Here is a 12,894-nt window from a genome sequence, read left to right on the forward strand (position 1 = left end):
ATGTGGGACTCGATCCCAGGACCCTGGGATCATGACCTGAGCCGAAGGCAGTCGCTTAACCAACTGAGCCACCCAGGCACCCGAATTCTTTTCTTTTGTAAATTTTTTTAAAGATTTTATTTATCTGAGAGAGAGAGAGAGAGCTCACAGGTGCACAAGCAGGGGGAGGGGCAGAGGGAGAAGACAAGCAGACTCCTCATTGAGCAGGGAGCCCTATGCAGGGCTCAATCCCAGGACGCTGAGATCATGACCTGAGCTGAAGTCACATGCTTAGCCGACTGAGCCACTCAGGTGCCCCCTTTCATGAATTTTTTACTGTAGTAATTCATGTATACAGTTTTAAAATCAAAGAGAACTATAAAACTGATAAAAAATTAATCCCCCATTCTACCCCTTTCAATCTCTAAGACCTAGTCCCCACATACCAACTTTTAGTTGGTTTTTTGCTACTTACCTTTATATTTATCAGTAACATGGTTCTACTGTTTTATTTTTTTAGTTATAGATCTTCTTAATTGAGGGCTTACTAAGGAAACTGAGGACTTAGATTTCTTACATTACCACTACCACCACTAATCACTTATCATCAACAACACCATACCATCGTCCCATCTTCAATCCCCATCAACTTACTTCCTCCTTCAGAAGCATAGCATAGGGGTTAGAGCGTGGACTCCAGTCGGACTGCCTTGGTTTGAAACCAGCTGTACCACATGCTAGCTATGTGGCACTGAATAAGTCCCTTAGCTTCTATGCCTCTGTTTCCTCATATATAAAATGAGGTATGATTACAGTACCTGTTTTATAGGGTTACTATAAGAATTAAATAAATTAATGCATGTAAAGCATTTCAATAGCGCCTGGAACACAGGAAGCACTAGATGTATTTTTGCTATTATTATAACTATGTCACAATTTCTCATTAAATCAAAATCCAGTATTTACAGTATTATGACCAAGAAAATATTCTGCTGAGGCAAGGAGCAATAGTCATTTGGCTGCCGAGCCAAGGGAGAGAATCCGAGAGAATCTACCTACCTATTCTACTACTGAATAAACCCCAGACTTCTACTAAGGCAAGTGAGGGCCAGTTACGTCGCTGCAGAGCTAAGGGCAAGAATCTGAGGGTGTAAGTCTTAGACCTGTTGTGTCCAATATGATAGCCACTAGTCACATGAAGCTATTTAATTTTAAATTAATCAAAATAAGATTACATCTAAATTTTGGTTCCTTAGTCACACCAGCCATATTTCAAGTACTCAACAGCCACATGTGGCAAGCAGCAATGGTATCGGACAGCACAAATTATAGAACGTTCCTATAATTCAGGAAGTTCTGCTAGACAGCACTGCCTTCGACATTCTGCAGACCTTCATATTTTCAGTCTTTCTTCCTTCTATTCAGTTATATGTTTCCTCCAACATGCAAGCCATTCCCAGGTTTAACACAGTAAATCAACCTTCTTGTTGCCTTCTCCCAAGCTTCAGCTTTCCCCATCCTGCTAAGGCAGCTACTACCAGCACCCCAGCCAGCCTTTATTTGAATTAGAAAAAGCAACTCCTTTGGAATGAGTGGAATGTACCTTTGTAGAAAGAAAAAGGCAACCCTTCTTCTGGATGTATGCGAAGCCTGAGCAAGGGAACATAGCTTGGAAGTAGAGAAGGGGCTGGCATTTCACTGCCATGTGCCTCCTAGGCCAGTGTAAGTAAAGACCCTAGTTTCTGCTATTTCATGTCTTCCATTTTCCAAAATTCTGTTGCCATTTCTCCCCTGCTGCCCTCTTCTCTCTCACTCTTTGGGCTTATGGGTTTATATCTTAGTATATTCCTTTACTATCATTTCAGTAGACAACACGTGGATTTAATCCTCCAACTCAAAGGCTAAATTAATACTTTTCCACTCGTATCTTGTTCTTTCTGTTAGGATTCCATCTATCAGTGCTAAGAATGTGGTTCAATCAATCGTACAACAAATGTCAAGAAGATACATACCTGAGTAGGAGAGAGGTAGAGAGATTCCACAGTCTATGTTTTTAAAAGAACACTGACAGAATTTGACTCCTAATTCTGATGCTTTTTGATTTACCAATTTGATGTATAATTATGAATAAAAAGAGAAGAAACACGTATCATATTTTTATTACAAACCTGTGCTGGTGGTACTTGCAATGGATTGTTATCCAAAATCATTACTTGTAAATGATGCAGCTTCCTGTAACAAACTGGGATTTCGGTCACTTTATTACAAGAGAAATCCAGCTTGACTAAGGGAAGATCTCCTAATTCTGTTCAGAAATGAAAGATAATTAAATTAAATTTGACAGAGTTACTCTCTTATTCATTTCAGTAGAAATAATGAGCATCTTACCATCTGGCAACACATGAAGATTATTTCTTCTTATATTTAGCTCTCTAAGTGAATGTAATTTTCCCATTTGTTGGGGAAGGACCTGAATCTCATTGCAGCTAATATCCTAAGGAAAATAAGAAAATAAAATTATAACAAACTAACTGAGAAATACCTATTTCCATTTTAAAATTAAAGCACATGGCTAATAGCTAGCAAAAGTTACCTCAAATGTTGTTTCTCTAAAAGTGGATTATCTGGCAGATTTCTATTTATATTACATCATGAAGTCAATCTAGCACAGTTAACATATTTTTCTGTGCAACACTGTGAAGTTATAACTTAGTACTACATAATTCAGCCTTTTGAAAATCTCAACTAAAGACCACTCTTGCCAACCAAAACTAAAATTATAAGGATAATGCAGGTGCTCTTCATTCAGAGGTAAAATAAAAAATGACTATCTGTCACTGTGATAATCTATCAATTATAGTAGTTTTCAGTTACTCTGTTAGGCAGAAGCTGAGAGAGTCAAGAATTTACAGACGTGAGCTGGAGAACCAAAGACTATGGTCAGAATCAATTTAAACCTCTTTCCCAAAGGGATACAAAAATGAGGGGTTACAAGCTCAAAATTCTGTGGCCCACATCATAACCCAAAGACTCTCCAAGGAGATCTGAATCGGAAGTGTCTCAAGGTTAAATTAAAATGCAAGTCCTGATTTAAAGGTAAAGGATACCACTTTTCCTTAATAAGAGACAGCTTAATTGTGCTCTCTTTTTCCTCCTCTTGAAGAAAAATCTGCAACAAGATCTCACACAGCAGTCATTCCAGACACACTGCAAATGAAATTCACATGCTACTGCAACTGCCCCCAATTTCCAACTTCCACTGGAAATGATATTAGCTTGGTGGGAGACGAGTGGCACATATATTCAGTTCTATCAAAAATTTTTAAAAGGCAAAAATAAATAAAAATAAAAATAAAAAATAAAAAAGGCAGGAGGGTAAATTCAGAAGAATATTAAAGCCATATAGGGAAAAATCCAATAGAGCCAAGGTGATTAGAAAAATGTATCCTACATACTTCTTTCAAACTATATCTAAGGCATCTTCATTCAATGACAAACATTTATCAAATACCAACTATTTGGGTGCCTAGGTGGCTCAGTCGTTAAGTGTCTGCCTTCAGCTCAGGTCATGATCCCAGGGTCCTGGGATGGAGTCCCACATCGGGCTCCCTGCTCGGCAGGAAGCCTGCTTCTCCCTCTCCCGCTCCCCCTGCTTGTGTTCCTGCTCTCGCTATCTCTCTCTCTGTCAAATAAATAAATAAAATCTTAAAAAAAAAAAAAAAAACTATTTGCTAGGCCCAGTTCTAGATGCTAGGGACACACCACAAAATAAAGTCAACAAAAATTCGTGCCCTCGTTGCTCTTTATGGAGCTTATTACATTCTAGCAAGGAGAGTAGATTATATAATATTACAGGTGATAAATGCTGTGGAAAAAAAAACAGCAGGGTAAAGGAAAATGGCAGTGCTAATAGTAATGGGGAGGGATATTAGCAATTTAGATTGTCTCATTGAGAAGCTGGTATTTGAGCAGTACTGTCAGAGCTGAGAGTATGAGCCATGCCAATATATAAGAAAGGAATATAAGAAACAATAAATGTAAAAGGACTCTTAGGCAAACATGCCTGACAGGTACTAAAGAACAGCAAGAAATCCAGTGTAACTAGAAGGAAGTGGGCAAGGTTGGGGGAGCGGGGGGAGACTAAAGTGGTAGGAGGGATACAACTTAGGCTTTTATTCAAGAGATATCTGAGCAGGAACCAGAAACTTTTAAACAGAGGTATGACATGATCTGACTTATGTTTTGACAGGATCACCTTAGCTGCTATGTTGAGAATAGGCTATTAACAGAAGCGAAAAATAATAAAATTTTGGAAAAATAGCCTTTAAGTTAATACTATTGCTTCCTACAAAAGTATCTAACACTAGAGATTTCCACATAAAAATCCATAGAAATCTGATAGCTGCCCGAAGAAATAAACCCAAGCACAAAAAACTGACCCACTCACCAATGGGTACTCTACAAAATACCTGGCTGGGTATTGGAGACCTGAGAATATTTCCTAGGCTTCTAATGACAGAATTTCACTGTAGATGGCTACCACATTCTTGTGGAATAGTGTCATGGGAAATACTCCAATTACAGGTAATACCTACAAATTCATTACGTGATTTACAACTGTCAGTTAACCATCCTAATGCTCTCTCTCCACTGTTACGGATTTCAAGAATTTAAATAAAAGCACAATAATTTTATAGTGCCTAGTGAAATATGGTATTTAATAGTTTTAAAATATTCTATTTAGCTAAAAATACTAGAAAAAATCTAAAAATCCTAAATATTTTTAAAATTTTATTTATCCCAAAACTATCTCATGTAATATAATTTAGAACATAGGGTCAAAAACTGAATGAAACAAAAGAAAAAGAAATTATACAGCCATAGAATAAAGTATAATATTTATAAAATCTTTAAAAATATTAACAGTATCTAAGTCAAAGAAAATACTGGTCCTCTTTTACCATGAATTTGTTAAATCACCTCTAGAATCTTCTGCTCATTCATGAATATAATGTTAAAAGGGACCTTAATAAAAGGAAACATTTTCAGGGCAGAAATAGCTAAAAATAAAAAGTAATGAAGAACAGAAATATAGAAAATATAGAAAGTAATAAAAGTAACAACGATGTTTAAGCTACAGAAAAACAGGTCTTGGAGTTTGGTAAAATGGAGAACAGACATGTGACAGATTACAAATACCTGAAGGGAAGAAAAGTTGTCATTATCTATACTTTTTCACATAGCGTTAGGATGGTTAACTGACAGTTGTAAATCACGTAATGAATTTGTAGGTATTACCTGTAATTGGAGTATTTCCCATGACACTATTCCACAAGAATGTGGTAGCCATCTACAGTGAAATTCTGTCATTAGAAGCCTAGGAAATATTCTCAGGTCTCCAATACCCAGCCAAGTATTTTGTAGAGTACCCATTGGTGAGTGGGTCAGTTTTTTGTGCTTGGGTTTATTTCTTCGGGGCAGCTATCAAATTTCTATGGATTTTTATGTGGAAATCTCTAGTGTTAGATACTTTTGTAGGAAGCAATAGTATTAACTTAAAGGCTATTTTTCCAAAATTTTATTATTTTTCGCTTCTGTTAATAGCCTATTCTCAACATAGCAGCTAAGGTGATCCTGTCAAAAGTTGTCATTATCTATACTTTTTCTCAGGACCAATGGATAAAAGTGATAGGGGCATGTATTTTAGTTCAAAATAATAAAGATAACAAAGTTTTGCAAAAGAGAATAAGGGATGCCTCAGTCACACAAAAAAAGATTTATCCAGGGCGCGTGGGTGGCTCAGTTGGTTAAGTGACTGCCTTCGGCTCAGGTCATGATCCTGGAGTCCCAGGATCGAGTCCCGCATCGGGCTCCCTGCTCGGCAGGGAGTCTGCTTCTCCCTCTGACCCTCCCCGCTCTCATGCTCTCTCTCCCTCTGTCTCATTCTCTCTCTCAAATAAATAAATAAAATCTTTTAAAAAAAAAGACTTATCCACCACTGAAAATATACAACTAGATGTGTCAGGGATTCCTTCATTAGCAAGTGGCTAAATTCAATGATTCTAAAACACTGTAACAAGACTAAGTTCAAGACAGTCTCCTTGTGTTATAATTGCACATGCATCAATGAATAAAAGAAATAAAAGAATGACATTCCTGAAATTTCTGTTCATTACATTCTATTTGCACATTAATTTGCCACTGTATAATCATGGATAAGCTCCCCAAGAAAACTTTTGGCCCTCCACACATAATAAAGTCATACTTAAGAATACTTTAAAAATGTCTATTTATTGGGAAAGGATTACTCAAGATAAAACAAAAAAATAAAAATAAACAGCAAGGTATATTGTATTGAGGTGGAAGTGTTGGGAAGAAAGAAATGTCCTCTGCCTTTCAAAGTCCTTCCAGCTGGACTAAGAATCAAATTAACATGAGACAAATTAACAGGAGAAAATCAAATTTAGTTTCATAAGTATGGAGAATCCATACAAACATGAAATTCCAAAGACAATCAGGCAACAAGAGGCTATGTGACATCCTGAGCTAAGGAGATGGGTAGGAGTCTGGGAAAACAAAGGGGAGGAAGACCATTATAAGCAGGAAGGTGAGAGGAGATGTTTGGAAAATAAAGGAGTGCTCAATTATTTGAATAAGTTAGGTAAAGTTAAATAGGTAAAGAGGAATCTCTTTTAATAGGGCCTTTCCTGGTGTAGGCTCTCCTTTCCAATGTAAATTTAGGCAGTTGAGGGGGAGGTGAAGAGCTTTTCCTAAATCTGTTGGTTTGATTGCTTTCAACTCAAAATAATCATGCCAAAGTAGCCCATCTTGGTGTGACCTGCCCTTGTCCCCCTACAGAAGTAACAGAAAGATGAGAAAATAGGTCAATGCTTTGAGGATATGTTTCTCTCAAAGTTCAATATCATTTAATACCTAAAATGTTCTGTTCAAGATAATTAAATTAATGCTATATTTCTACAATTAATTGTATATAATGGCCTCCCTCCATTTATCTTGGTCCCAAAAGTGTTATAAAATCACATGAGAATATAGGAGAGGAAGAGTTATTTTGTTCATTCTATTGTTTGCAGGCATTGTACTCTCTTCCTTTATCCCCCCTTCTCTGAGGCTTTCATAGTAGTCCTGTAAAACCTTTAAAAAATCTTTTCCTGGTCTAAGACCTTTACTGTCCCCAAAATGAATTAAAAAAATGTTTATTGGTTTGAAAATCATTTCTTAAGACTTATAAGCAAACCTTCTGACCTCACTAGGACTAAGGAACAACCAGGCTTTTATTGTGGCTGTGAGCTAAAATCAGACATAAGCAATTGTATATCAAAATTTTACTAAGGTGAACATAAGCATATACCAAGTTACTCTTTAAAAAAAAAATTAAACTGAAATTTCATAAAGAGCAATCTTCCAAAATATAAAGGTATGTGTTATGTATATTATATATTATACACGATCATTGCAACTATTTTACTCACCAATTCCATTAAGTCTTTTAACTTCCCAATTTCTTCTGGAATGGATACAAGTTTATTATTACTGATGACCAAAACTTTAAGGGGAAGATCAAATAGGTATTTTGGCAATGTTGATAAAAGATTTCGACTGAAAAGAATAAGAAAGTCTCATTATGAGATATGTCTGAAATCCCTCACATTATGTTGAGATGAACAAATCACCTCAAAAGTAAATAAAAAGCTTTCACCAAATAATGACTATCATTTAATGAGTGCTTACTCTGTATTGCACTAAAATCCTTAAATGTACTATCTCATTTAATACTCCCATTAACCCCGTAAGACAGGCACTACTATTATCTCCATTATACAAATAAGAGAACAAAGGTTAAAACTGGCTAAGGGACTTGCCCAGTCACAAAAGATTGCAAAGCCTGTGTTGTTACCTATGATACTGTCTTAGATAGCATCAGTTCTCAAAACCCAGAATCATTCTTCTGAGCTAGAAAATTCCAGAACCTTGTTCTCTGGTATCATTTCATTGCATTCAATACTTCCATGACTCTAACAAAGGAAAGGTTCCAAAGATAAGTTTGAATGCACTAAGTTCAAATCTATGAAAGAATTAATAGAACTACATCTTCAAAGACTTGTAGCAACCCTAACCCATTCCCTTTTCTTATGGGTTTATGGTAGAACAGCCCACTAACACCTTTACCTCAGTTCCAAGTTGATAAAAAATTCATATCTCTGTGGATACACTTAAATATAACAACAACCAACATTTACTGCTTACTATGTGTCAGGCCATGTGCAGAGTACCTCACATGAATTAACTCCACTAATACAACAACCTACTTCAGGAAAATAGAGCATATCATGATGCCCATTTTACAGAGGAAGAATCAGTCAAAAAGAGATTAGGCAAACTGCTCAAAGTCACACAGCTGGTAAGTAAGAGAGCCAGGATTCAAATCCGGGCAATATGGCTCTGGGGTCCTTACCCTCAACCTACTGTGCGTCAAATTTATATACCAATATAGATTGACCCAAATGATCCCTGCTGTAGACTCAATGTTTGTGTACCCCACAAATTTATAAAGCTGAAACCTAATCCTCAATGTGATATTTGCAAGTGGGGCCTTTGGGAGGTGATTAGGTCATAAGGGTGGAGCCCTCATGAACAGGTTTAGTGCCCTTGTAAAAAATACCTCAGAGAGCTCCCTTACTCCGTCTACCATGTGAGGACAGCTAGAAAATGGCTGCCTATGAACCAGGAAGCAGGTCCTTAACCAGACACCGAATCTGCCGGTGATTTGATCTTGGACATCTCAGCTTCCAGAAATGTGAAAACTAAGTTTGCTGTTTATAAGGCACCCAATACATGGTATTCTGTCATAGCAGCCCAAACAGACTAAGACAATCCCCCCACCAAAAAATATAAAGTATACCATTACATTTACATACTATCAAGTATTCATAAAAATAAGTTATTTTTCCTGTTTTTCAAAGGGGCATTTATTTTTTTTGAAAGATTTTATTTGACAGAGAGAGCACAAGCAAGGGGAGCGGCAGGCAGAGGAAGAGGGAGAAGCAGGCTTCTTGCTGAGCAGGGAGCCCAATGCGGGGCTCAATCCCAGGACCCTGGGATCATGACCTGAGCAGAAGGCTGATGCTTAACCAACTGAGCTACCCAAGCACCCCTCAAAGTGGCATTTATAGATCTGTACCCAGCATTTTGTGCAACACGCACAGCAACAAAAACCTAGTGTTACCCCAAGGAAGAACATCAAGACCTTTCAACTCCCCATGTTATGCCTGCAGAGGACATCCAGAAACACTAGACTGGCTTTAATCACAAGGCACCGACTTTACCAAAAAAAAAAACGCCCCTAGACCAGTAATCCTGGCCCGGGGAACTGGAATGTCAAATATGCCAGGGGCTTGTTACAACCTTGACACTTTCAGAATCAAACAGGATCCTTGGGAAAGTGGCCAGTGTGAAGCACACAAGGATCTTCTTGCAGAGTTCTACTGAAAAAGGGAGTATTACACAGAAAGAGAGAGCTGAAAAACCATCTTACAAGTTTCTCAAGATATTTTCACCAAAATAAAAAATAAAGTGGGAAAAATAATGGCACATACAAATTTATTCTAATCTCCTTCAGACCAAAAAGTTTAAAAATTGGCCTATTTGGGGGAGGCACGTGGCTGGCTCAGTCAGTAGAGCGTGGGACTTTTGATCTGGGGATCATGAGTTCAAGCCCCAGGTTGGGCCTAAAGCTTACTTTAAAAAACAATTGGTCTATTTTCTTACTTTAAGAAACAGGTTCACTGAGTTAGCACAGTCAGCTTTCTCCAGAATGGAATTTCTTTATACACAGCTAAGAAGTGATTAATTTTCACCTTTTTGCCATGTTTCAGAGACAAAGGAAGTCAAAACAAGGACTAATGTTATTTCAATAAAGTTTGCTCAAAAATGTTTGTGACTAGGGGTGCCTGGGTGGCTTAGTCGGTTAAGCGTCTGCCTTCGGCTCAGGTCGTGATCCCAGGGTCCTGGGATGGAGCCCCGCGTTGGGCTCCCTGCTCAGCTGGTAGCCTGCTTCTCCCTCTCCCACTCCCCCTGCTTGTGTTCCCTCTCTCGCTGTGTCTCTCTCTGTCAATTAAATAAATAAAATCTTAAAAAAAAAAATGTTTGTGACTATAAACAAAAATCAGAAGGCGACTTTTAAAGATCAAAACAGGAGCACCTGGGTGGCTCAGTCAGTTAAGCTCTGCCTTCAGCTCAGGTCATGATCCCTGGGTCCTGGGATCAAGTCTGGCATTGGGCTCCCTGCTCAGTGGGGAGTCTGCTTCTCCCTCTGCCACCCACCCTCACTCTCGCGTGCTCACTCTCTTGTAAAAAAAAAAAAAAAAAAAATCTTTTTAAAAATACACAAATAAAGATCAAAAATGGAAAGAATCAGAGAAAGTTTTAGTAGAACTATTTTAAGATTACCATACATTTCTATTACTATAGAAATATAATTCAATTTTTGACAAATCACTTTTCTTCTGTAAGAGAACAAAGAGAAACAGAAGTAAAGACAAAACTTAAAAATGCCTGATTTGCCTCAAAACCTCTCCCAAGCCAGGCCAAGGAGATATTAGAGAATTAGAGAAAAGAGCAACCCAAATGACTAACATCTATGAAAGGAATTTCCTCTCACACATTTTAAGGTATAAACATTCAGTTAAAATAGTATGTACTGCCAGGTGACACCACTGGGGGAGACCAATAGGATTAATGTATCACAGTGAGAAAGGAGCATTATTATTTATATATGTTAATTATATTTACCACCTCCCTGTATGGGGATTTAGACATGTAACTTTGTTAAGAAGGGGGAAGAAATTATCTCTTACAATTAAAGAAAAATAAATAAATAAATAAATAAATTTTTTTTTTAAAGACTATTTATTTATTTGACAGAGAGAAAGGGAGCACACAAGCAGGGGGAGCGGCAAGCAGAGGGAGAGGGAGAAGCAGGCTCCCCGCTGAGCAGAGAGCCGGGGGCTTGGTCCCAAAACCCTGGGATCATGACCTGAGCCGAAGGCAGATGCCCAACTGACTGAGCCACCCAGGCACCCCTGATTCTTTTTTTTAACATTTTATTTTTTTAAGTAATCTACACCCAACATGGCGCTCAAACCCACAACTCAGAAATCAAGAGTCACACACTCCACCAACTGAGCCAACCAGGTGCCCCGAAAATGATTCTAAGCTAAGTCACAATTTACCAGTTTCCATTCAATGTCACTCATTTGACAGGACAATTTTTTTTAAAGATTTTATTTATTCATGTGACAGAGAGAGAGACAGCGAGAGAGGGAACACGAGCAGGGGGAGTGGGAGAGGGAGAAGCAGGCTCCCCGCCAAGCAGGGAGCCCAATGCGGGGCTCGATCCCAGGACCCTGAGATCATGACCCGATCTGAAGGCAGTCGCTTAACCAACTGAGCCACCCAGGTGCCCCAGGACAATTTTCTTCTTATACTTATCAAATGTTGGCTGTTATAAATAGAGGTTAATAGCTAAGAACGAGAGTTCTACAGCCATACTGCTTTGATCCGAATCTTGGCTCTACCACTTGCTGTATATATATAGCATATATATGTATGTGTGTCTGTGTGTGTGTCTATATATGTGTACACATACACAACACATATGACTTTGGGCATGTAGTTACTCTCTGTGCTTCAGTTTCCTCATCTGTAATGCAGGGATAAAATAGTACCTCTCTTGGGGTGTCTGGGTGGCTCAGTCGGTTAAGCGTCTGCCTTCAGCTCAGGTCATGATCTCAGGGTCCTGGGATCAAGCCCCACATCACAGCGCATTGCATTGCATCGGGCTCCCTGCTCAGGAGGGAGTGTGCTTCTCTCCTTCTGCCCCTCCCCACTCTCTCTCTCTCTCTCTCAAATAAATAAATAAAATCTTTAAAAAAAAATAGTACCTCTCAAAATGCTGTTGTGAAGAGGAGATGAGGTAATATGGATAAGGTATTTGTAACATTGTCTGGCACATAGTAAGCATCTATTAAGTATTAACACCAACTGTCATCTACTTCTTAACATTCCAACACTCCCATCCCAACCTATCCATCCTTAAAGTAGCAAGAACTCACAAGAGTGAACAATATAGCTGAAGAACTGTTTCTTTATAATGTTTCACTTTAACTGAAAATGCATATATATAAATCTGCATTGTGGGTGCTATGATTTCAGTAAAACATTTCTGATCTAAATAAAGCCTTGCTACTCAAAGTGATAAGGACCAGCAGGCACTGGCATTACCAGGGGGCTTGTGAGAAATGCAGGCCCCACTGCAGAGCTATGTAATCAGATGTTTTAATCCCCAGGTGACTCCTGTGCAGATTAAAGGCTGGGATGAGAAGCACTGCTCTCAACAAGACCAAACACTTATAAAGTAATGTGAACATATAACAAATACAAATAAGATACAGTTGAGATAAATATAGGTTACATAGCCAAACCAAACATATTCCTTTGTTACTAAAAAGGATTAGAACTGTAATAAAAAACAAAATCTACCAAAAAATGTTTCCTTACCTAATGTTAAGGTATGTTAACATCTGCAGGTTTTTAATGGCTTCAGGAATGGTTTTGATGCAATTATGATATAAATTTAATGTCTCAAGAGGGGCAAATAACCAGACATCAGAAGGAATTTCTGTAAAACGATTTCTTGAAAGATCTGAAAAAGAAAAGTAATATTTGACTGCCAAACATATACCGTATCTATTATAAATAACAGAACTATTTTCATACTTCCTGAATCACTTAGCATCTAAGCAACTATTTAAAATATTATAAAATATGGGGCACCTGGCAGGCTCAGTTGGTAGAGCATGTAATTCTTGATCTCAGTATTATGAGTTCAAGCCCCAT

General features: G+C 38.0%; 1 protein-coding gene across 3 annotated transcripts in view; it reads right to left on the minus strand.

Annotated features, from left to right (window-relative positions):
- Nucleotides 1-12,894, minus strand: part of LRCH2 (leucine rich repeats and calponin homology domain containing 2) — a 100,581-nt gene that overhangs the window by 58,093 nt on the left and 29,594 nt on the right. For all 3 annotated transcript variants that reach the window (XM_035007446.1, XM_035007436.1, XM_035007427.1), the window contains exons 2-5: nt 12,556-12,700; nt 7,470-7,596; nt 2,368-2,473; nt 2,148-2,284 (exon numbers count right to left, since the gene is read on the minus strand). In XM_035007446.1, coding sequence (XP_034863337.1) covers nt 2,148-2,284; nt 2,368-2,473; nt 7,470-7,596; nt 12,556-12,700 — 515 coding nt within the window. The remainder of the gene's footprint in view (nt 1-2,147; nt 2,285-2,367; nt 2,474-7,469; nt 7,597-12,555; nt 12,701-12,894) is intronic.

The sequence above is a fragment of the Mirounga leonina genome, unplaced genomic scaffold (genome assembly GCF_011800145.1).
Source record: "Mirounga leonina isolate KUSES-001 unplaced genomic scaffold, KU_Mleo_1.0 Mir_101664, whole genome shotgun sequence".
NCBI classification, from domain to species: Eukaryota; Metazoa; Chordata; class Mammalia; order Carnivora; family Phocidae; genus Mirounga; species Mirounga leonina.